Source organism: Thamnophis elegans, chromosome 7, assembly GCF_009769535.1.
Source record: "Thamnophis elegans isolate rThaEle1 chromosome 7, rThaEle1.pri, whole genome shotgun sequence".
Taxonomy (NCBI): domain Eukaryota; kingdom Metazoa; phylum Chordata; class Lepidosauria; order Squamata; family Colubridae; genus Thamnophis; species Thamnophis elegans.
The window spans coordinates 13907203-13932506 of NC_045547.1; the positions used below are offsets into that span (position 1 = coordinate 13907203).

At 42.5% G+C, this 25304-nt stretch overlaps 1 protein-coding gene across 1 annotated transcript in view; it reads right to left on the minus strand.

The window, feature by feature from the left end:
- LOC116511100 (caldesmon-like) overlaps nucleotides 1–25304 on the minus strand; it is a 130426-nt gene that overhangs the window by 10749 nt on the left and 94373 nt on the right. Inside the window, 9 exon segments of the mRNA XM_032220910.1 lie at nucleotides 672–750; nucleotides 845–888; nucleotides 5150–5164; nucleotides 6229–6354; nucleotides 10244–10499; nucleotides 11736–11893; nucleotides 19496–19573; nucleotides 20242–21451; nucleotides 23761–23904. Of these exon segments, the coding sequence (XP_032076801.1) occupies nucleotides 672–750; nucleotides 845–888; nucleotides 5150–5164; nucleotides 6229–6354; nucleotides 10244–10499; nucleotides 11736–11893; nucleotides 19496–19573; nucleotides 20242–21451; nucleotides 23761–23904 (2110 nt within the window).

Consider the following 25304-nt stretch of genomic DNA (forward strand, 5'->3'; position numbering starts at 1 on the left):
CTTCAGAGTCAGACATCAGTGAGGCAGATGAGCAGCTGGAGCCTGTTCCCAGTGTGCCCATGCACACAGTTGCCAGACAAAGTCAGATGACTGTCATGTCCGACCCACCGCAACCCCATGGACAACTTTCCTCCTGGACTTCCAGTCCTCTATCATCCTCTGGAGTCCATTTAAGCTCACACCTACTGCTTCAGTGACTCCATCCAACTACCTCATTCTCTGCCATCCCCTTCTTTTGCCTTCAATCGTTCCCAGCATGAGGCTCTTCTCCAATGAGTCCTTCTTTCTCATTAGATGGCCAAAGTACTTGAATTTCATCTTCAGGATCTGGCCTTCTAAAGAGAAATCAGGGTTGATCTCCTCTAGGACTGGCCGGTTTGATTGCCTTGCAGTCCCAAGAGACTCGCAGGAATCTTCTCCAGCACCAGAGTTCAAAGGCCTCAATTCTTTGGTGCTCAGCCTTTCTTATGGTCCAACTTTCACAGCCATACATTGCAACTGCAAGCTTAAATAAATATCTCCATTGCTCCATCTTTTTCAAGGAATTCCAGAGTATTTAATGACATGTTTTAAAAAAAAAATCTTGGTCTATGAAAAAAATGTACGATTTGTCCTGACCACAGTAGTCAATCAGAAGAACATGGGAAATTGAGAAGATGAAAGCAGCTCACCACAATTGCGCTGGTATATTGTTCCAGCCGACTGTCTATCTTGGAGACAACTGGAGTAGTGTGAGTAGGTTTCATGCCACTGTGAAAAGAATGAAATGGTACAGACTTGTCAGTTCATATCCTGCATGTTAAACTTTCATTGTGACTTTTTTCTTTATGTTTGAATTCTTTACCTCTTCTGGGCGGATTTGTTCAAGAACTCTGCACGTTCTTCTATCTAAAGAAAAGAGACAGAGAAGTAAGAAAATAAAAGTGAGGTCTATAAATATTACAGAACCGGGAAGAGGTTTAAATAATCCAACGGTTGCATAGACCAGGGTCAGCAACCTTAAACACTCAAAGAGCCACAAAGGTCCTAAATGGAAGGACCCGTCCCCCCCCCCCCCATTAAAATTTTGGAGCCGACAGGAATTCCAGTTCCCCCATCAGAGAGTCTCCTCCGAGTGCGCATCCTTTTTCCTCTACCTGTCCTAAACGAAGCCCTGTCAATTGTGCTGCTGACCAGTGACAGGGAGCCACAGCAGAGGGATGAAATAGCCACATGCGGATCCATGTGAGAGTTGCTGACTCCTGGCAGAGAGGCAACAAACAGATCAAGCCTGTAACCACACTCACAGCAACAGCACGATGAAAGGGTCAGGGCCTACACTTACAACCGAGGGCCAACTTTGGATCCTAAAATGTCACAGAGTTTTTAAGACAAACAAAATTAACAGAGAAAGAGTGTTAAGCCACAAAGTGGCCTTTAAAAAGTTACCCCAGGACAGGAAGAAAGCAGAATCACTCCACATGCAGCCTCCATACAGAAATGGAAACCAGATGTTGTAAAAGAGCTAAAAACAGCAGCCCTGTGTCTTTGTTTTTCTTCTTTAAGATATTTAAGGGTCTAAAATGCATATCACTCCATTCTGACATCCCCCTCCCACCAGTTCGACATCCTCTTTGGAGTTTTGGCATTTACCAGGTGACAAAACTGTATGTTAGAAAAAAAGAAGAGAAAGCGATGACAGATTTTGTTGGTAGCACATGTGTCTCAAACCATCGAGGGGTGGGCTGCTGGGGTTCGCAGGGGTTCGGGAGAACCTCTAAGATTCTGTGCAGTTCAGAGAACCCCCAAATCTCACTCCTGGCTGGGCCCCACCCTTTTCTTTTGCCAGGAGTCCCCCACGCGGCCCGGTTTGCATGCCGGTAAGTGCAGGGGTGTGTGCGGAGGCTCAGGAAGGGTGAAAAACAGGCCTACTGGAAGTTTGGGAATGCCAGAAACAGGCCAGAGAGCCTCCGAGCCTGGGGAGGCCATTTTTGCCCTCCTGGAGGTTCAGAAAAGCCTCTGGAAATGCTCCCCACCCCGCCGTGGTGCAGGAGGCCGACTAGGCCACGCCCACCATGGCCACGCCCACCCCAGCAATCGGGGCAGAGAACACCTTGCTAAAAATTTTGAAACCAATCCCTGGAACCATTCAAATACATTTGACCAGGGCTGCCTCACAGCCACCTCGTATTATTGATTATGCAGATGGTTCTTGAAATCGCCTTTGATAAAAGTTATCAACAGAGTGAAACAAAAAAACCTCAAACTACCTGAGAAAAACTGAGGAAACAATTTGGCCATCCAGTTTTAAAAAATGTCACAATCCCAAGTATTTTTTTAAAAAAAAAACCCACCTAGCTTCTTGTCTAATTGTCTCACTGCACAGTTCTGTCTATAATACAAGCCCAACGTATCAACTACTCCACTTTAGTACCCCGATTTAAAAATCAATGTTGGCCCATGTGATTCTATTTAAGATGTGATGGAGGACTTGTTTAAAAGAAGACGGGAACCTATTCTAAAGTACACAGGAAAGGAGTGAAAGATTTCATACATGGAATAGATTCCTTAAGGGAATTGGGAAACCTTAATTGTTCAGATTAAAGAATTCCTGAATCTCTAGATGGATTGTCCAGAGATGATTCCTACCATGTTGTTGTGCTGCTTTTCAGAGTCACCAGATGGCAGCAGAACAGAGGTAAAGTTTATTTTTTCCATCATCTCAACTCTGTTAAGAGTCGCTTTAAAAATTACAAATTTCCCAGATTGACAACACTTGCAAGCCACCAGTGTTGCTCCTTATTTTTTACTTAATATACAAGCACATGCTAGGAAATGCCATGGTTAGCTGCAAAGGGATTCATGGATTACTATCTGGGGATAATCTGCATGGATTTTTATAGAGAGCAGGGGTGTCAAACTCAATTTCATTGAGGGCCGGATCAGGGTTGTGTTTGACCTCAGGGGAGTGGAGTGGGCGTGGCCATGGTGGGTGTGGCCAGCTCGATGTCACTCGTGTCGGGGGCGCCTGTGGTGGCTTGAGCGCTCTGTCAGAATATACAGGTCAGCGTTTATGTGTAAGACTGAAGTGTACTTGTTACAATCACACATTTGTCAGAATTAGGAAGGTTCTTTAAGTAAGCACATGCTTAAGCAACTGACAAGAAGGAAGTTTGTTTCAATTAAATCCACATATTCACTTTGGCAATTCTTCTCGAAGCCCAATCTTTTACCCATGAAAATAGTAATACACCAAATGTTTTTCAACTATTGTATTAGTTGCAAAGTTGTGTCCGACCCCATCGCGACCCCGTGGACAACAGTTCCTCCAGGCCTTCCTGTCCTCTACCATCCTCTGGAGTCCATTTAAGCTCACACCGACTGTTTCAGTGACTCTATCCAGCCACCTCCTTCTCTGCCGTCCCTTCTTCTTTTGGCCCTCAATCTTTCCCAGCATTAGGCTCTTCTCCAGTGAATCCTTCCTTCTCAACTGGGAAAACCATAGCCTTGACTATGCACACTTTTGTTGGCAGGGTGATGTCTCTGCTTTTTAGAATGCTGTCTAGATTTGCCATAGCTTTCCTCCCCAGGAGCAGCGTCTTTTAATTTCTTGGCTGCAGTCCCCATCTGCCGGTGATCTTGGAACCCAGGAAAATAAAATCTGTCACTACCTCCATTTCTTCCCCATCTATTTGCCAGGAATTGAGAGGGGCCGGATTTCATGATCTAGTTTTCTTAATGTTGAGTTTCAAGCCAACTTTTGCACTCTCCTTCTTCACACCGCATCAAGAGGCTCTTAGTTCCTCTTCACTTTCTAGTATAGTATTAGTATTAGTAGTATTAGTAGTATGTATATTAGTAGTATTAGTAGTATTAGTATATTAGTAGTATTAGTAGTATTATTAGTATTAGTAGTATTAATTAGTATTAGTATTATTATTGGTATTAGTAGTATTAGTATTAGTGGTATTATTAGTAGTATTAGTATTAGTAGTATTATTAGTATTACTACTATTATTATTACTATTATTATTACTATTAGTAGTAGTATTATTAGTATTATTAGTATTATTATATTATTAGTATTATAGTATTCGTATATTCATAGTATTAGTAGTATTAGTAGTTAGTAGTATAGTTAGTAGTATTAGAGTATTAGTAGTATTAGTAGTATTAGTAGTATTAGTATTAGTATTAGTATTAGTAAGTCTTTATTGTCATTGTACAAAATAAATACAATGAAATTGGTTTTATTCTCACTGGTGTAAATTAAGTTTTCAAGTTCTCCTTTGGAAGAGTTTTCATTTATATACCAGGGACAGAGCATTTAGCTGCACAAAATATTTATATTTATCACGCTTGGATCTGTTTTGTGCTGGCAATTTTTGGCTGGCTTTTATTCAAAGAGCAGTATAAATATGCTACCACATAGGTGTAATATTATAATTGTTGTTTTCTTTTCTGTCTGGGGTAAGTGAGGCACATCTGCTAAGAGGATTCATTAGAACAAAGAGGCCAGTGACTGATCAAAACCAGATAACACTATACACACTCTTAGGAAACATAAGTCACTACAACAGCAAGCAACCACATGCCCACAACTGAAAATTGGTAAGAAACATACGGTAAACAGAATTACAAAATATATCTGTAAATAAGATGGAAAGCATAAAGTTAAGAAGATGCTCTTACATTAGGAAGCTGAACTCCTGACTCTTTTTTTTTTCTAATTCTGTTTTCGGAATGTGATGTTATTCGATTCATAAAAACAATAAGGTGAGATCCGATGAGGCAAAATGAATGGCAAAAGTCCATCAGTTTAATGGTTCTATAGAACATACTCCTTCGCGCAGATGAATACACATACCGAGGTGAATATCTCCCATGATTCACTGATGGAAGTGAATCATGGGACATATTCCCAACAACTTTCCTGCACCTATTGTTTAGGATTCATGCTGTAAATTAGATATCAAAATAAGGAGGCCACCTTCTGTTTTTTTCAGTGATTGTTCCTGCTAAAAAGAAGAAATATATATTCTAATACAACTTGGTCCTTGCATGAGTGAGACTGCCACTGTTCCTTATCTACCTTAATTCCATTTTCCAGAAAGTTGTTTGGGTTTTTGCTCAATTCATTCAGCATACAAAATGTTTTTCCCACCTGTACGGTCAAACTTGAACACTGGGTGCTATCTAACAAAATGAAATTCAATGATGAAAAAAGTAAGGGTCTACATTTAGGCAAGAAAAACAAAATGCACAGGTACAGTATATGTATATGCTCAATAGCAGTAACTGTGAGAGGGATCTTGGAGTCCTAGCAGACAACCATTTAAATATGAGCCAGCTGTGTGCAGCAGCTGCCAAAAATGCCAACACAGTTCTAGGCTGCATAAACAGAGGGATAGAATCAAGATCAAGTGTTAATAGCACTTTATAATGCCTTGGTAAGGCCACACTTGGAATACTGCATTCAGTTTTGGTCACCACGATGTAGAAAAGATGTTGAGACTCTAGAAAGAGTGCAGAGAAGAGCAACAAAGATGATTAGGGGACTAATACATATGAAGAACAGTTGCAGGAACTGGGAATGTCTAGTTTAAATGAAAAGAAGAACTAGGGAGACATGATAGCAGTGTTCCAATATCTCAGGGGCTGCCACAAAGAAGAGGGAGTCAAACTATTCTCCAGAGCACCTGAGAGTAAAACAAGAAGCAATGGGTGGACACTAATCAAGGAGAGAAGTACTTAGAACTAAGGAGAAATTTCCTGACAGTTAGAACAATTAATCAGTGGAACAATTTGCCTCTAGAAGTTGTGAATGCTCCAACACTGGAAGTTTTAAGAAGATGTTGGATATCCATTTGTCTGAAGTGGTGTAGGGTTTCCTACCTACGCAGGGGGTTGGACTAGAAGACCTCCAAGGTCCCTTCCAACTCTTTTATTCTATTCTATTTCTAATATTGGCACCTCCCTGGCTCCCAGGATTTGTCTTAACATACAATTGTTGTGGCTGAAGAAGCCCTAGGTTTAAGAACTTTGCACAGAAAATAGGACAGCAATGAATTCAGAAGATGCATCCGTGTTATAATGGTGCTTTTAGGTATTTGTCATAGCAGCACATACAATGCACAGTGTTAGTTTTTGTACAGCCATGAGGATAACAATGGGAATCTCTCTCACAGATACTTGATCAAAATGATAGGGCATCAGCAGCTGGAAGGAGTATTACCTTGAGAGCAGAACCTTTGGAGTGAAACACTTGAAGGGCTTCTTATCATCACTCTGTGCTTCATCTGGTATCTTCTGGCGTTTCTCGGCGGCTTCTGCCCTTCTTTCTCAATTTCTTCCTTCAGGCCGCCTCTTCTCCTCCTGTCAAAAAAAAACCCAGGAAGGAACCATTTAGTTACCCGTATCAGTAACTTCGGCTAATCCTTAAGATTCAAATGTGGCAATAAGGAACAAGTCCAGCTGCAATAACTGATGTGGGTATGAGCAAGATTGAGCAAATAAGGAAAGTGTATGCTTGTGGAATCCTACAGATGTCCTATAAGGCAGATCTTGCATTAGATCATCACAAGACTCAGTTTTGTCACTGGGGTGAAATTTTCAGATTCTGTAGACACCTACCAGCCACCATTAAGTTATGCAACCGTGTCCATGAAACCTGCATCATTTAAACCTACTTGTCAGACAGTGTAGACATCTTACATCCAATGCCTGACCACAGTCAGTGTCGATTTCTAGGCAGACGTGTGAATATCTGTAAATAAAACCTTTGCCAGACCAATTCTCGAATACAGCTCATGTGCCTGGAATCCGCACTGTATAATCGGACATTAATACAATTGAGCGGGTCCAGAGGTATTTCACGAGAACGGTACTCCACTTCTCTGCTCACAATAGAATCCCTTACGCCACCAGGCTCGAAATTTTGGGCGTGGGCAACCTGGAACTAGGCCACCTACGTCTGACCTAAGCATAGTACACAAAATTGTCTGCGACAACGTCCTACCTCTCAATGACTACTTCAGCTTCAACCGCAATAATACATGAGCAAACAATCGATACAAACTCAGAATAAACCGTTCCAAACTCGATTGCAGAAAACGTTACTTCAGTAACAGAGTGGTCAACGCCTGGAATGCTCTACCTGACTCCTTTGTAACATCCTCAAACCCCCACAGCTTCAACCTTAAACTGTCTACCATGGACCTCACCCCATTCCTAAGAGGTCCGTAAAGGGGGCGGGTGCATAAGCGCACCAGCATGCCAGTGGTGGGTTTCAAAATTTTTTGGAACCTCTTCTGTAGGTGTGGCCTGCTTTCCAGGTCCACTGGTGGAACCTCTTCTAACCGGTTCGGTAGATTTGACGAACCGGTTCTACCAAATAGGTGCGAACGGGTAGGAACCCACCTCTGCAGCATGCCTACCGTCCCTGTCCTACCGTCCCCATTTATTTGTATTCATTTCCTTTGTTCATGTCCATGTTCATACTTATACCTGCTATCTTGTACATGTTTGACAAACTAAATAAAAAAAATATAACGGTTGTTCTTAAATAATATTGAAAATGTGTTCAGTTTTTTTTTATTTTCCAGATATAGTCCATAGATGGCTGTTCTGTTAAATTATCAAAACACCTGAATGGTTCCAGGTAGCCATGACTGCTGGAGTTCATGCAAAAGATGGAACAAGAGACCAATTAAATGCCCATTTTGCTAAGCCATATTATGTTTCAAATACGGTATGTTCAATTGATCAATGACCTGGTTTATTCATTCATGAGTCTAAACTCAAAACTACAGTGTTGGAATTCGCAGAGTCTGGGAATAAAAATGGGCATTCCTAAAATATTGCAGAACAAAGAAGACGCTAATTTGTGCATCAGCCTCCACCCCATCCAGCGAAGGCACTGTAAGAAAAAAAATAAAAGGTAATAGGGAGGCTCCACCTTAATGTAATCACTGATAAATGAGGACCAAGTAGGCACATCCAGATCCCAAGCTCATAAATCTGCTTTTGTGGTTCTCAGCTTCGGGTAGGAGTAAAGGGTTGGACACATGGTTGACAGCCCACGATGGAAGCGTCCATGCAGTATATTAATCCAAACAAATCACACAGAATCGCTTCTTGGGACTTAGTGCATTCACTCTGCTAAGCTAAAATTGAATAAATCGCTGCCAAGTGGAAACACACCTCATGCTAAGCCAAAAAGAGAATAGCAGATTCACATATCATCCTAAGCCAAAACTAAATTACTTTATCACTTTTGGCTTAACCCAGTGGCTGCAACATGCTTATCCGTCACTGAATTAACCTGTTTTCTTTCTTCAAACGCTATAGCAAACCACAGACTAACTAGGTTAGAAGAGGGCTGTTATGTACAAACCCCTCATATCCTGGACATAAATTGATTCAACTTGTACTCTCAAAATGACGCTACAGGGCTCTGCACACCAGAACAACAAGACACAAGGACAGTTTTTCCCCCGAATGCCCTCGCTCTGCTAAACAACTAATTCCCACAACACTGTCAAATTATTTACTAAAACTGTATTACTATTATTCTTCTCATCCTTCCTAGTACCTATCTATTCCCACTTATGACTATAACCATGCTGCGTGTATCTTTACAATTTATATTGTTTTATTTGTTTTCTAGTATGATTTAATTGTTTATTATTATCCTATGACTATCACTAAGTGTTGTATCTTATGATTCTTGATGAATGTACGTATTCTATTTTATTTTTCTTTATGTACACTGAGAGCATCCGCACCAAAAACAAATTCCTTGTGTGTCCCATCACACTTGGCCAATAAAGAATTCTATTCTATTCTATTCTATTCTATTCTATTCTATTCCATTCCATTCCATTCCATTCCATTTTCTGTTCTATTCTATTCTATTTCTATTCTATTCTCACAAAAATGCTAAGGCACACACATTCAGACTCTAAAATCAACACTAGCCAAGCTTAGCAGGTTGCATGCATTTATTTTATTTATTATTTTTATAACTCAAGGCAGGAAATGTACCTAATATAGGTAGTCCTCGACTTACAACAGTTCATTTAGTGACCATCCAAAGGGCAATGAAAAAAGTGCCTTATGACCGTTTTTCACACATGACCTTTGCAGCATCCCCATGATCATGTGATAACATTTCAGACGTTTGGCAACTGGTTCATACTTATGACCGTTGCTATGTCCCTATTTCACCTTTTGTCACCTTCTGACAAGCAAAGTCAATGAGAAAGCCAGATTCACTTAACAACCAGGTTACGAACTGATCAACTGCAATGATTCTCTTAACAACTGTGTCAAGAAAGGTCGTAAAATGGGGCAAACTCACTTAACAAATTTCTCACTTAACAACAAAAAAGTTTGGGCTCAATTGTGGTCATCATTTGTAGGGTACATCACCTGTACCCTTCCTCGTTTTCCTCCACCATACCAACTCTGTGAGATGGTTGAAATAAAGGGACTGGCCCAAGATCATCCAGTCAGTTTCATACATAAGGCGAGACTAGAATTTACAGTCTCTTGATGATTGGCCCAAAGTCACCCATTTGGCTTCCATGCCTAAAACAGGACTAGAATTTACAGTCATCTGGTGATTGGCCCTGAGGTTACCCATCTGGGTTTCATGTCTAAGGCAGGACTAGAACTCGCCATCTCCTGGTTTCTAGCCTGGTGCTTAAACTGCTAGGCCAAACTGGTTTTCTGTATCTGTTAGGTGTCAACTCGCAAAGTATTCCTGACCTGCTCTCCAGTTGCCATAAGCAGAGGGATGAGGAACCGAGCCTCGCAGCTGCAGCGAGGGCATCACATTTCAGACAAAACAAAAGCACATTCCAGCCATCTCTATGTTAAGGCCATCTCCATGGATACCCACAGTGGCTGGAGGGAGGGACTCTACAACCCGCAAAATTGCTTCGTTGGGGAATGTGACTGATGACACACCTTGGAGGGGAGGGGAAAACAGGGCCAGAGCCGGGGTGTGAATTAAATGAGGTCAGAGGTGGCTTCATTTGGAACATGCGGACATGAAGGTTATAATAAATAACTGGATTTCTTTTGAAGCTTGGCTGGAGGCTCATGATTTAATTAGGGAATCGGTCAAACCCTGACATTAGGTTTCTAACTTATCTGATTAAGTGCCCTGTGCAAAACCAGTCAAAGTATGAAACCCAGGGACACACCTACTCTAAAATAGCATCCTTGCTCCCTTTCTGAATGCACCGGTGTTGTTTACCTCTTCCCGAACTTTCCTCTCCGCCTCGTCTTTCTTCCTTCTCTGTTCTTCGTCTTCCAGAATCTTCCTCCGTTCTTCACGCTTCTTCTTCAGCTCCTCCAGTTCCACCGCCGTCTCCTGTTGCTTCTGCTTCAGCTTCTCAAATTCTTCGCTCTCATTTTCACCCCGCCGACGGCGCAACTCCTCCACCCTCTTGCCAGCTTCCACCTGCGGTTTGGCATCTTCGGATCCTGGTGTGGTTTTGAACCCCGGTCGGCTGAGAAAGAAATAGAAATGTTTTAGGAAGGAACAGGCCATATCTCCAACTACAATCGAGATACAAAAAAGATGTAAAAGAATATGGAATATACACAGAATTGCAACAAATAGATAAAATTTTAATTGGCCCAGAAAATAAATTCATAACGAAAATTTACAAATATTTATTAGAAGTAACATTAGAAGAAGAAAAAGTTAAAGGTTGCATGATAGCGTGGGCCAAAAACTTTGGTTACAACATAGATCTAGCGGATTGGGAAAGAATTTGGAACACAAATTATAAACTAACACGATCAGCAGCACTTAAAGAAAATATGTACAAAATGTTTTATCATTGGCATTTACCACCAACCAGATTGGCTAAAATATACCCAAACATGAAGCCGACCTGCTGGAAGTGTAAAAAAGTACAAGGGACTTTTTATCACATATGGTAGACCTGCCCAGAAACACAAAAATATTGGACAAAAATTTGGAAATGGGTGCAAGAAATTATAGGAGAACAGATAAAATACAAACCCGAAATCTTTCTGCTGGGAATAATCAAGGGAATATACAAAGAAAATTAAGTACATATTAACACATCTGCTAACCACAGCTAGAATAGTATTTGCCCAATGCTGGAAACAAAATAATACCCCCTTGGACGAATTAGTAATAAAAAACTTTGGATTGTGCAGAGATGGACAAATTAACACTGAAATTAAAAGATAAAGAAGAGTTGGAATATTATGAAATTTGGAACAATTTTTTACAAATGGCTGCAAAACAGGAACAAAATTAATTAAGCCAAAAAACAATATATATAAATATATATAGAACTGTATATAAAGGTGTGTAAATATAGAAGCAAAATATTATATACATGTACAGGTATGACGACATAACAATGTTGATATAATGACTGTAAGGTAGAAGGGGAAAAAAATCTGCTAAAAAAAAGGAAGGAACAGGTTCTCGATAGGTAGATAGGTAGATAGATAAGAGATAGACAAAGAGATAGAATTTCCCAGTGGATATGAAAACATTTGCAAGATTAAGCAAGGGCCATTTACAAGACTAGGGAAGGCTGATTTATGTTCCCTGACAAGCTAAAACAAGATACTCTTTCAAGGTGATGCAAAAAAGTCATTCTTGGCCTTTGTATGGCAGTCCAGCGTGTTGCAATAAGACCCATAAAAGGCAACAATTGGGTCCAAGTGTAAACGTTGTTGCCCCAGAGTGTATATCTTACCCAAAAGCATGCTCGGTGTGCTTCAGCTTGTGAGCAGGGAGTTCTTGGATGCATTCCCCGTTTTGTGGCTTAGAATCTGGAATTCCCTTCTTGCGATCCCAGATGGACTTTGCCTCTTCTTTGGGCATTTTATCTCTGTTCAGTTTGTTATCTTTCATCTAATAAGGAGACACGGTTGTTAAAAAAAGAAAGAAAGAGTTACATCCAGGACTCTGAAGGAGTTGTTCAGAGGCATCCATCTCCGCTGAGAATGGGAAGTTAAAAGAACTATTAGGTAAAAGTAAATGTTCCCCTCATAAATATGTGCTAGTCGTTTATGACTCTAGGGGGCAGTACTCATCTCCGTTTCAAAGCCGAAGCACTGTCCAAAGATGTCTCCATGGTCATGTGGCTGGCATGACTAAATGCCGAAGGCGCACGGAACGCTGTTATCTTCCCACCAAAGTTGGTTCCTATTTTTCTCCTTGCATTTTTACATCCTTTCCAACTGTTAGGTTGGCAGAAGTTGGGACAAGTAACGGGAGCTCACCCTGTCACGCGGTGCTCGGGATTTGAACCGCTGAACAGCCAACCTTTCTGATCGACAAGCTCAGCATCTTAGCCACTGAGCCACTGCATCACTATTAATCTATTGCACATGTAAGGTCCTAAAAACAGCTTGTAGCTTCAGCTTTGCTCTGTACAAAAAGCCCTGAATTGGAAAAGGTTTTACACATGCAAACAAGCTTAAAATAATACTTGCTTCCATTGTTACTGGACCCTCGTTCAAAAGTGGCTCATCTGTATAGCGAGGATTCCAAGGAACCACATGATATCTGGGCTAAATAAGCAATCATTGAAAGCTTTAAATTTGTCTACAAGTTTATGTCCAGATTTTTGGGTAGGGGAGCATATTTTTATCACCGGCTTGCCTTTTATACACATTCGCCCAAGTCGCTGAAAAGTGTCCTTTCCTTACAATCAAAAAGAATTTGGAAGAAGCACTTTCTGTCATCCCTAACTACTATATTTTTCGGAGTATAAGACATACCTTTTTCCCTAAAAAAAAAAAAAAGGTGAAAATCTGGGTGCGTCTTATTTACTGAATACAGCATCTTTGGCCTCCTGAAACCGCCACCAAAATGGACATGCATAGCCTTTAGGAGGCTTCCAGAATGCTCCTGGGGGCTGGGGAGGGAAAATTTTTTTGCCCCCCTCCCAGCTCCCAGGAGCACTCTATAAGCCTCCTAAAGGCTATGCATGCCCCTTTTTTTGACAAAAACCAGGCCTGTTTTCACAAAAAAACAGGGCATTTTTGGGAGGCCTGCAGAGTGCAAAACCTTTTTTTAAAAAATTGACTCTTCAAAATCTTAGTGGGGTCTTATACTCCGGTGCGTCTTATACTATGAAAAATACGGTAGATGTGCTACAGCCTGTGTAACATCTGGTTCTGGCCCCTCTGGGTTGGATGTGCATACGGGACACTTCCTTGTTCCCATCCAACTGAGTCCCAAAGTCCCTTTGTCTATGAAGTAGGAATCAATTGGTTTGGAATATTATTACGGTACTTGTAAACAGTGCTGCTAAGAGGCAGCCAAAAGATGCATTACAAGGTTTGCGGAAACATTTAAATGGACGTTTCGTAAATAATCTCCAAGATAAGCCAAGTCGAGAATTATCCTCCCAATTCGGATCTGGACATGTAGCAAGTTTTGTGCATCGTTTGTCTTGGCTTCCCACCTCCCCTTACCCAGAAACATTTTCGGATTAGTGCCTTTTGGAGCTGCTCTTGACCATCTGACTATCAAGCATGCCGAGACATGCCTTGATGCTAATTGGAGTTGTGTGCAGAGTGCAGCGTTCCAGAAAACTTGTTCGGGTCTGCAGGAGAGATTAATGTCATGAGCGACATCAGCTAAAGCAGTGGCCAACGCAAATCGGAAATAGCAAATGAACAACTGTGCGGAATGCTCTTCCCCGACTAAATTGATCCTGATCCAGATGGCAAGGAGGCTCACTGAGATATCAATCTAAATCAATTTAATGAGACAAATCTCATTGATTTCAGGAGGAAGGCTCAGGAAATCCGAATTCGGTTCAGTGGCTTATCCTGCTTTCGGCATTGTTATGTTTGGAAAACAGCGTTTCTGGAGTCCATCGGACTATTTTTTAAATCTAGAGCAAGTTCAGTCTGGTACCACTAACTTCTATATTACCCATCAGGATGATTCAAACATGTAACATCTCTAGAAAACATCAGGGTGACAGTTGCTCTAGGGCAGTGGTTCCAAACTTGGCAACTTTAAGACTTGTGGACTTCAACTCCCAGAATTCTCCAGCCAGCTCTGCTGGTTCGAGAATTCTGGGAGTTGAAGTCCACAAGTCTTAAAGTTGCCAAGTTTGGGAACCACTACTCTAGGGGGTGCTATTTATTTGCCTTTTCCTAATATCAAGGCAGAAAGATGTTTATGGAGATTCTCAGTCACCCAGCTCATGGCTGTCCCAAAGATGCTTTTTAAAGGGGCAATTGGACTTTCTGGGTTTTTTTTGAAGGTGTTTCACTTCTCATCCTAAAAGCTTCTTCAGGTTTCACAATCATCTAGCTAGATGCTGAAGAAGCTTCTTGGATGAGAAGCGAAATGTCTTCAAAGAAAAACCAGAAAGTCCAAGTTGCATCTGGAAAAAGCACCTTTGGGATATCAACGAGAAAAGCAAGCCCATCCCGTGTCAGCCTGACGAGGTAGACCAGACAGGAGATCAGACGAGCTAAATCTACTTCATTATAAATCTTGCAAGTCTGATATTACGTTTCTCCTTCTGTCTCCTTTACATCTCAAGAATTTAGGGAGGATGTCCTCTGAGCCTCTTGTCACATTCGCATTCCTGCTATGGGCTCAGCAGCCTTTTAACAGACCACTTCCTTGGCTAGTCTTATCGCCCTGTCTCCCAAGGCCATACCTACACACCATTGGTGGGATTCAAAAAATTGAATTGAATTGAATTGAATTTATTATATTTCTATGCCGCCCTATTCCCAGAAGGGACTCAGGGCGGCTCACAAACCAAGGGGGGGGGGAGGGGATACAAATAGGAAAAAAAGACATGGACAAAACAATACCACAATTTAAAAACAACTCAACAGACACACCATTCGAGCGGGGACAAGAACTCATCAGCCCCAGGCCTGTCGGAACAGCCAGGTTTTAAGGGCTTTGCGGAAAGCCTGGAGGGTGGTGAGGGTCTGAATCTCCATGGGGAGCTCGTTCCAGAGGGCCGGAGCAGCCACAGAGAAGGCCCTCCTCTGGGTGGTCGCCAGTCGGCATTGGCCAGTGGATGGAATTCGGAGGAGGCCTAATCTGTGGGATCTAATCGGTCTGTTGGAGGTAATTGGCAGCAGGCGGTCTCTCAAGTACCCAGGTCCAATACCATGAAGGGCTTTATAAGTGACGACTAGCACCTTGAAGCGTATCCGAAGACCAATAGGCAGCCAATGCAGCTCGCGGAGGATAGGTGTAACGTGGGTGTACCGAGGTGCACCCACGATTGCTCGCGCGGCTGCATTCTGGACAAGCTGAAGTCTCCGAATGCTCTTCAAGGGCTGCCCAAAAAATTCAGCAACCAGTTCTCTGCCCAGTTTCTAGGTGGGCGTGACCATGGTGAGCATGGCCTTCTTGGCCTCCTGCACCATGATGTGGGGGGGGGGGGCGTTTTTGCCCTTCCCAGGCTCCGGAGGCTTTTTTTGAGCCTCCGGGAGGGCAAAAATGGCCTTCCCTGGGCTCTGGAAACAGGCCCGTTTCTGGATTTCCACACTTTCCCACACTTATCTGGCATCCAAAACGGGCTGCGTGGAGACTCCTGGGAGGGGAAGGGTGGGTGGCGCCGGCCAATCCTTACAACTACCGGTTCGGCGAAGCAGATGTAAAATTAGCATCCAGTTTGCCCGAACCGGCTGAATCCCATCCCTGCTACACACCATTCCAGCACAAGAAGCCTGGGCTAAAGGAATCCACAACCCTGGAATTAATCCTGAAAAAAAAAAAGGACTTGGTATCTTTTCCGTAAGGGCAAGAAAGTACTTTGGAAAAATGATATTTACATGAATGAAATGAAATGGCTTCTTGTAGGATGACCACGGTTTAGTCAGTCTATCTTTTCCACCTTTCAGATCCCTTTTACATGGAGAAAAGACTGGGAGAAATTCAAAATCTATTCCTCACCATACTAGATATGGTATTTCTGAAACAAGCCTAGATCTGCCAAGCAAAAAGTCCTGGGTTTGTTCCAAATTCCTGGGGGAAATTATGGTAGCAACCTGAATTGGAGAGAGGATGAGAGATCCTTCTTTCCGTTCTAATATCGATATTAATTTTTGCTTTTAACATGCATATTTAAATAACATACTTCCTTATGAAATTAAAGATGCCTAGATGTTTTTTTTTTTTGTTTTTTTTTGGTAATCTACAGGGTCATTTAAATATGCTTGATTAATGCAGCATTGACTGTCTAAAGTACAGGGAGTTAATAAACAATTAACTCTTTATCCCTTCCCAAAATGTTATTTCAGATATTTAATGCTGCCTTGGAAATTCCAAATCAGGGATCTGAATTTAAGTTTTAACTCAGGTTGCGAGAATCTGAGCAGAATGATTAGGCTAACCGCTTATCTTCTTATAAACAGAAGTGCATTAAAGGGGAGGGGAACATTGCAAGCAAGAAAGAAAAGGGGGAAGGGGGGGGCGGTAAATGCTGTTCATGTAGCATGTCTAGCCAAACTGGAAGCAGGAAATACCACAACTATCATGTCATGAGAAAGCTTGCTTCAGGACAAACTTTGCACAGTCCAGCTCTACACACCCAAGGTCTTAAGGCAGTCCAGAAAACAGAACAAATTCTCGGATGTAAAATAAACTCAAAACAGACCAGGGAAAGGCAGCTTCTCGTGAAATTTCATCTTACAGTCTGGCTATTTTCAGTTTTTCCAGGATGACTGACTTTACAGCTAAGATCTCGCTGGCTGCTGGCAGTGCGGAGACACTGTCGTTTAAACTTTGGTATCCGTCAGAATATACTGTACATTGGTTGGTTCCAAAGGGATGTTTATGAGACTAAGCATGTTGGTTACGGCGTGTCATTTACGGGAAGGTGTAGCTGAGGAATGGAGACCACCGTTCGCAAGCTGTAGAACTTCATTTCATGTGATGCTGAAGGTGGCTTTCTACTCATTGAAACTCTGCCAACCAAGGGCTGTCTACATTATTGACTGAGAACAGCCCCCTAGATACTCCTAGAGAAGTCTTCCGAATTGGACTGTTACCTTCGTTACTATCTCCCTCTTTTTTTCAACTAAAAATATCAAGAATGGGATCAGGAACTTTCTGTGTGCAAAACATCCTCTCTACCATTGATATATAGCTCCCTGCTATTCCTGGAATCTCCCATTAACCAAATCTCACTATTACTAAGAATGATATCTTCCCATTGTATGCCTAAAAAGTAGTATCCAGAGGTGGTATTCAGCCGGTTCGGGCCCGTTCAGGCGAATGATAGCGGAAATTTTGAGTAATTTGGAGAACCGGCAAATACCATCTCTGGTTGGCCACGCCCTCCCGCCCCTGTTGTTTCCTGTCCTATATTCCCTTGGTTTTTTAGCTCAGCTGAATCGCGCAGCAGAGTGGATTGCCGTGTCTCAGCTGAGCTAAAAAACAGTTCAGCTCACCAGCGCTGACACCATGGACAGTCTTTGAGTGCTGCGCATGCGCAAAGCGCTCTCTCAGAGAACCGGTAGGAAAAGATTTGGAATCCCACCCCTGGATCCATAAAGTCTACCTAGGGCTATTATCAGTGGAATCCCGTATCAGAGAGAGTAGTTTATTTCTGTCTCCTCCAATGGAGCTTCTAAATCCGGAAGCTCCAACCCTCACATATTTGGAGGTATATCTTTCAGCTTCTTCATGATTCCCTTCTTCATGATTCACTCTTTCCTTATATATCTAAATGGAAGCCTTGAGCCTTATCTGTAGAGGAACACAGAGGTGCCTTTGAGGAAGACATGCAGCAAAAACATGAGCTCAATCCAAGAAAACCAGAAAGCCCAAGAAAGAAACATCATGTTATGTGCTGGAATATAATCTAGATTCCAAAAGACCAAGAGACAACGAAGTTGAGATTGTTCAATTGGGAGGAAAAGCATCAAGATAGCTCCTCCCTAAAAGTTCCCAGAGGATATCTTCAACAATGCAAGTAGTTGCTTTAGTTCAGCAAGATTTTCTATCTATAGGTCAGGAACAATAAAATAAACTACTTAGAAGTAACCCTACATTTCTTTCTCAGTTTTTGAAGCTTTACATGTTACATGGAACAGCCAGGACTTGGTGGCTTTGCGGAAGGCCGGGAGGGTAGTAAGGGTCCGGATCTCAACAGGGAGCTCATTCCAGAGGGCCGGAGCTGCAACAGAGAAGGCCCTCCCCCGGGGAGTCGCCAGCCGACATTGGCTGGCAGATGGAATCCGGAGGAGACCTAACCTGTGCGATCTAATTGGTCTGAGAGAGGTAATCGGCAGGAGGCGGTCTCTCAGGTACCCAGGTCCGATGCCATGTAGGGCTTTATAGGTAGCGACCAGCACCTTGAAGCGGATTCGGAGTTGCATAATGGTATAAAATTTCTCCTACAGGCATTTTATAAATGCAGACATTAAACACATGATCCATTCAAAATTATTATAATTCCTCTAGCAGGCTGATTTAGAGTAATGTTTCATGGATGGCAAGTAAAATAAGTGATAAAATGTTCAAAAGTGGCTAACCTAAGAGTACATTTTGGTATCTGCAGTATCCTACCTGAAGATGATTAAGAACGATGGTTTGATACCAATACTTTTACTCACCAGACAGTAAAACACCATGGCACCAGCTTCTGAGTTTAAGTAGAAATGCAATGCACCACTTTTTGTAAACCAAGGGGAGGGGGGGAGTCAAAAAAAGAAAGGAGATTTTGGAGAGTGCATAGTTTATATTAAGAAACAGAATTATTGAAATTGGAATTTTTAGATGTTATAAAATTTTTAAAAAAACTTAAATAAATAAAAAGAAACAGAATCATTGGGTTAAATTCAGATTACAGAACTAAAGATATCTTGAGGCATCTATAATCTAAATCAGGAGTCTCCAACCTTGGCAACGTTAAGCCTGGAGGACTTCAACTCCTAGAATTCCTCAGTCAGCTATGCCGGCCAGGGAATTCTGGGAGTTGAAGTCCACCAGGCTTAACGTTACCAAGGTTGGAGACCCCTGATCTAAAACATCAATTCCATCAAGAAAAGTCACAAAGTGGAGGGAGAAATTAAGGCAAGAAGGTTTAACTAGAGGGCACTCAGGAATTCCACACAAATCTAGGTCCAATTTCCATGGCCCATGTTGTGTTCTCAGGTGTGATCTTAGCTCAGGAAAACTTAAAACACTTCTCTGATGTTCATCATACACCAAAGAAGCGAGTTAAATATTCAGCTCACACAGCACAATATAAAACCAACTGGAATAAGGTGATGCTTGCTTCACCGTACAGCCAGTTTTGGAAAGCCCTTGTCTGCTTTTGGCCAACACCTTGAGGCAGTCTTCAAGATGGCTGCTGGAGAAAAGGTGAACTTGAGTCAGGTTGCTCCTAAGCTTGAAATTGGATGGAATGACCTTTGACCTTCGCTATGGGATCTCATGATGGACACAGGCAATGTGGGGGGTTTCGGCCTACTTCCCACACGCCCCACTCAACCCGCAAGTGATAGTTACCTCCTCTTTCCTGAAGGCTGGCTGAAGCTTCTTCTCCTGTAGGTTTCCTTTTTTAGCTTCCACTTTATTTTCTTCCCCCTTTTGCAATATTTTTTCAAGAGGAAAACATCAATCCCATCGCAAGCCCTATTAACAGCTGCTACTAACTACCGTAGCTTTACAAAGCTGTGCTCATACAACCTCGCATCTGCTGCTGTGCACGCCATTCCCCTCGGGTGGCCACAGTGACTTCCCTTTGCGCATTGGCACCCTCTCCTCTGCTCTGGTGTGCTCGTGTTCTCACATATCTCAGCAGGGTATCCCGGCTGTGCTTGCTTCTAATTACTTGTGGATGCTTATTCAACTCTCTTACCACCAAGGTTTCCCAGTGCTCATCCATGGCTCATGCTGTGCTTCTGGACCTGGCGTAGGCCTTTGGCTACCTTCCTTGTCCAACCATCAGCCACAGAAAGGGAAGACAAAGAAGCTGTGAAGAATCGAGCATGCATAGATTTCCAGAAGATTCAAGCGACTAGAAGAGAGAGCAGCTTAATCAACATGTCATGCATTGATCATGCTACGGAGAGGCGAAGCTAGAAGCTTAAATCCGAAAAGGAATAAAACATTGGCAAGAGTTAGTAGCCCAAAGTGGAAGGAGATAACTGAACAAATTCCAGTTTCTCTCTCTTTTTTTTCTGGTGAAATGCATTACATTTTCTACAAAACACAGGCAAAAACGGTGGTTGGGTGCAAAATGTTTACTCTACCTGTTTCCTGAGGGAAGCTGCTGTGATTTTCTCCTCTTGGAGTTTCTTCTCTTTTACCTGCTTCTCTTCTATTTTCTTCTCGTCCCCTTTCTTGCCTTTCAGCTGGTCTACCTTTTTCTCCTCGGCCTTTTGCTTGGCCTTTAACCTCTCCTCTTCTAGCTTAGCCTTCGCCTCAGCTTTGGCCCTCTCCTCTGCCTCCCTCTTCTCCTTCTCCTTAGCCCTCTCTCGTTCCTCCGCTGCTTTTTTCTCTTCGGCTGCCTTCCTCCTCTCCCTCTCCTCAGCCTCGCGTCTCTCTTTCTCCTGGGCAGCTTTTTTCTTCTCTGCCTCTTCCTTCTCCTTCCTCTTTCTCTCCTCCTCAGCCTTCCGCTGTTCTTCTGCCTTCACCCTCTCCCGCTCTTCTGCCTCAAGCCTTGTTTTCTCCTCAGCTTCCCTTTTTGCTTTCTCCTCAGCTTCTCTTTTTGCTTTCTCCTCAGCTTCTCTTTTCTCTGCTTCCAATCTCTCTTTTTCTTCCTCTGCTTTCCTCTGCTCCTCAGCTTCGGCTCTCTCCCTTTCTTTCCTCTCCAGCCTTTCCCTCTCCTCAATTTGTATCTGGTTCATTTCTGCCTCATTGTCTTCCTCCTTATTTTCACCTACGACTACTGTCATGCTGAGGTCCTCCTTTGAACTGGCAAGGACATGGGTGCCATTGTCTAATTTGTTCCCCTCTGCATTTACCTCAAGATGTTTTCCCTCCAAGACTGCAGATTCCTCCTCATTGTCTATATTCTCCTTCTCTACAGTTAATTCTACCTGATTCTCCTCTAGGGCTTGTGGCTTTGGTTTCTGGTCTTCCATCTCTTCTTTGTATTCCTCATCTTTCTTTTCATCCTCTTCATCCTGCTGCAAGTTGTTCCTCTGGTACGATTTAGTGATGGTTTCTGTTTCCTCCACCTCATAGTGTCTTCTGTGGGTTTCTACCTTTTCTTCTTTTCCCGGGGTCTCATTTTCCTCCACATTATTCACCACTTTTTTGCTTGTGAAGGACACGGTCTCATCGGTAACAGTTGGGTCAAGTTCCTTTTGGCGCTCCAATGCTTCTTGAAGACGCTTTTGACGCCTTTCCTCCCTCCGCGCCATCCTCTCCCGGAACACAGCATCGTCGTCTCCATCACCTAGAGTGGTCGTAACAGTGGTCACTGTAGAAGTACTTCTGGACTCTCCTTCTGCAATGCTAGAAGAGATGCAGAGTTATAGTTTTATTGATTTGTCTCTTGTTCTTATTTTTTTTTTAATAATTTTTATTTTATTTTTATTACATAGACAACACATACACACAATAATAATAAAACAAAACAAAACCCCATCATCACATACAGCACGTCGTTTGGTTACAGGTGTTTTAACATTTATCATTCTTATACATTTATTATTTCATTTAATAGGTTATAATATACTGTTTGGGTTGCTTTGTTTACCATCTCTTCCTCCTGTTGTAACACCACCTTATTTTCCCTTTCTTTTCTCCCTCCCTCCCTTCTCTACTTTCTTCCTTCCTACTCTCCTTTCCCTTCCTTCTTCCTGTACCTTTCTCCTACTCCTGCTCTTCCTCTTCCCCTTCCTACCCTCTCTCTTCCTCTTTCTCTCCTTTCCATCCTTCTCTCCTTACCTCTTTCTTTTCACCCTCTCTCCCTTCTCTACTTTCTTCCTTCCTCCTCTCCTTCCCCTTCCTTCTTCCCTTACCTCTCCTTTGCTCCTGCTCTTCCTCTTTCCCTTCCTACTCTCTCTCCTTCCTTTTCTTATTTTTTATGTTATGACCTGAAGCACTATGGGGATTGTTTCAATTGCGTTCTGCCCTCCCCATTTTATCATCATAGACAGGTTTGACTAAGAGATAGGGAACCTCACAATGAATTGGGATTTGAAGCAGTCCTAATCGGACAGCGAACAGTTGAGTCCAACCATTACATACAAAGACATAAACTTGCCAAATTCCAACACACAAACCCAGGTTATTTATTTTGACCGTCAAAGGTCCTCCAGGGTGTCATAGTGGGTTTTACATCATATGGTTTTTAATGTCCTGTAATTTGAAAACGCCAAAAATCTCTACTCATTTATACTTCCAATCAGGTCCGTCAAAATGTTGAGACTCATTCAAGTCGCTAAGGGTACAACACGAGAAGGGGCTTCTAGATGCAAAACCAACTTCTGTTTTTTAAGGCTTTTATTTTTAAGTTCCTTGTCTTCAGCTAAACATGGAGCTGAATGGAGGATACCTGGTGAAAAATCTGATCACAGAATCAATTCCCTAAAACACAGGGAAACCCGACTGCTCTTTTAAAAATAGAAATGTATAGATGATAGATCAGGGGTGTCAAACACAAAGCCCAAGGGCTGGATTCAGCCCACAAGTGCTTAGATCTGACCCGTTGGGCCGGCATGGAAACAACAAAGGATCAGCCTGCATTCAGCCCCCCATTTTAGCTGGCAGAGGGCTATCAAAACAAACTAAAAACAAAATAAAAGGAGGAATGTTTCCCCTTTTGCATTTGAGCATGCAAGAAGGGACAGGAAAGGAGAAAGGGAAAGAGGAAAGACAAAGAAAAAGAAGGGAAGATGGGAAGAGAGCCAGGAAGGAAAAAGAAGGAAAGAGAGGAAGAAAGAAGAAAGGAGAATGAAGAGGGAAGGAAAAAGAAGGGAAGGAAGGAAGGAAGGAAGGAAGGAAGGAAGGAAGGAAGGAAGGAAGGAAGGAAGGAAAGAAGATTATAATGAGAATGAGGGAGGGTCTGAAGGAAGTCCTCCCTTAGCACTTGGCCACCATAGGTGCCCCGACACAAGTCCCATGTCACACCCACTCTAAGGTACACCCGACCTGGCCATGCCCACCCCCTGCCCTCCGAAGTCAATAACAACCTTGATGCAACCCTAATTGAAATCGAGTTTTACACTTCTGTGATAGATAGATACAGACAGATGAGAGAGAGAGAGAGAGAGGGAGGGAGGGAGGGAGGGAGGGAGGGAGGGAGGGAGAGAGAGAGAGAGAGAGAGAGAGAAATAGATAGGAAGTAGGTAGGTAGGTAAGTAGGTATATAGAGAGATATATTCTCTCCTAACCAAGAAAGTGAGTCTGTAAAGCTGCACCAGTGGTGAGAACGACAGGTACGCCCCAGAACTCCTTACCTGTATTTGAGCTGTTTGAGGCTTCCACACATGCGCACGAAGCATATAGCGCCTGCGCAACGCTCCGCTGAACAACTGGAGCGCTGCAGGTGGTAAGTATATATGCACGTGCTCTGTGTGTATGCGCGTTTTCATGTGGTGGACGCGCAGCCCCGTTGCACCTACCGGTTGCAACGGGATCCGGAACCCACCGCTGAGCTGCACCAAGAACTTCCTTCCACTTTAGAGGATAGATGATATAGATAGAACAATGTATTGAAGTACAGGAGCAACTACATTGTTCCGCTACCTTTCCTTGATTAAATCCCCTATGGCCTAGAATGAAGCTCCCCCAAAACTATTCATGTAACAGAATCTTACTTATTTTGGGCATTCATTTCAGGTTTCTCAATTCCTTGCCCTAAGTCATCCTCTTCTTTTTGCCGCAGTCTTTCTTGACGGGCTCGTCTGCGTCGCTCTCGGGCAGCTTCTTCATCATCATCATCATTTCTTTGATAGGATAATCTGCAAAACACAAGTTTCAAAAAAGCTTGATCCTCTATTCAGAACAACCGCTATAATACCTAAAGTGATTAAAAGAGCACGAATATATTTGCTGAAACAGTCTACATTCATGTCACACTACTCTGAGCATACTTTATTTGTTCAGCACCATCAAAATATAATGTCTTTTTACAAAGTAATCGATTAAAATGTTTCTGCACTCCATGATTAGATAGAAGAAGCCACTAGCAAGAGGGAAAGGTATAATTAAGGTTTGTTTCTGCTGGCGACTAAGAATTAAAGTGTGAAGCCAAGAAACCACAAGGAGATGGTGCTACAAAGAGAATAGAATATAATAGAATACTTTATTTGTTCAAGTGTGGTTAGAAACACAAGGGATTTGTCTCCCTCTTTGTCAGAGTAGATATATTCATGAACTGAAATAGGGCTTAGTAACAAGGTGAGCGAATGGGAGCTGAAACACTTTGGAGCCTGGGCGTGGCTTAGTACTATAACTCTGAGTCTGTGCTGAGTTAAAAACTAGTCTGCTGCTGGAACTGAAACCAATCTCTCCTCTCTACCACATTGGAAGAACCACTCTTGGTATTGTATATAGATCTTATGTGTTATATATATTATATACTGTATTTTTTGGAGTATAAGATGCACTTTTTTCCTTCAAAAGAGAGGGTGAAAATCTGGGTGCGTCTTATTCACTGAATACAGCATTTGTGGCCTCCCAAAACCCCACCCCCTTTGCAAAAATAGCTGTGTATAGCCTTTAGGAGGCTTCCAGAGTGATGCTGGGGGCTGGGGAGGGCAAAAAATGAGCAAAAACCAGACCATTTTTGCTCATTCTTGCCCCTCCCAGCCCCCAAGAGCACCCTATAAGCCTCCTAAAGGCTATGCATGCCCTTTTTTGACAAAAAATGGGCCCGTTTTTTGAAAAATGGGCTGTTTTTGGGAGGTCTGCAGAGTGCAAAACCTTTTTTTAATTAATTTGCCTCTTCAAAATCTTGGTGCATTTTATACTCCAGTGCATCTTACACTCCAAAAAAATATGTATGTATGTATGTGTGTATGTATGTATGTATGTATGTATGGTGGGTTTCAAAAATGTTTAGAACCTCTTCTGTAGGTGTGATCTGCTTTATGGGAGTGACTTTGCATCCATGTGACTGGGTGGGTGTGGTCAACTTGTAAAATGTGGTGAAACTCACTTAAAAACGCTCTTGCTTAGCAACCAAAATGTTGGCTTACAAACTCTGGCATTTGAAGCAGGCAAGTCTTAAAGCTGTCAAGTTACAAGACCCTTGCACCCCTAACCCTTTAGAAAAAAACCCCCAGGGGTGTTCAAACTTGACAGCTTTAAGACTTGTGGACTTCAACTCCCAGAATTCCTCCTCTCGCTCTTCATCTTG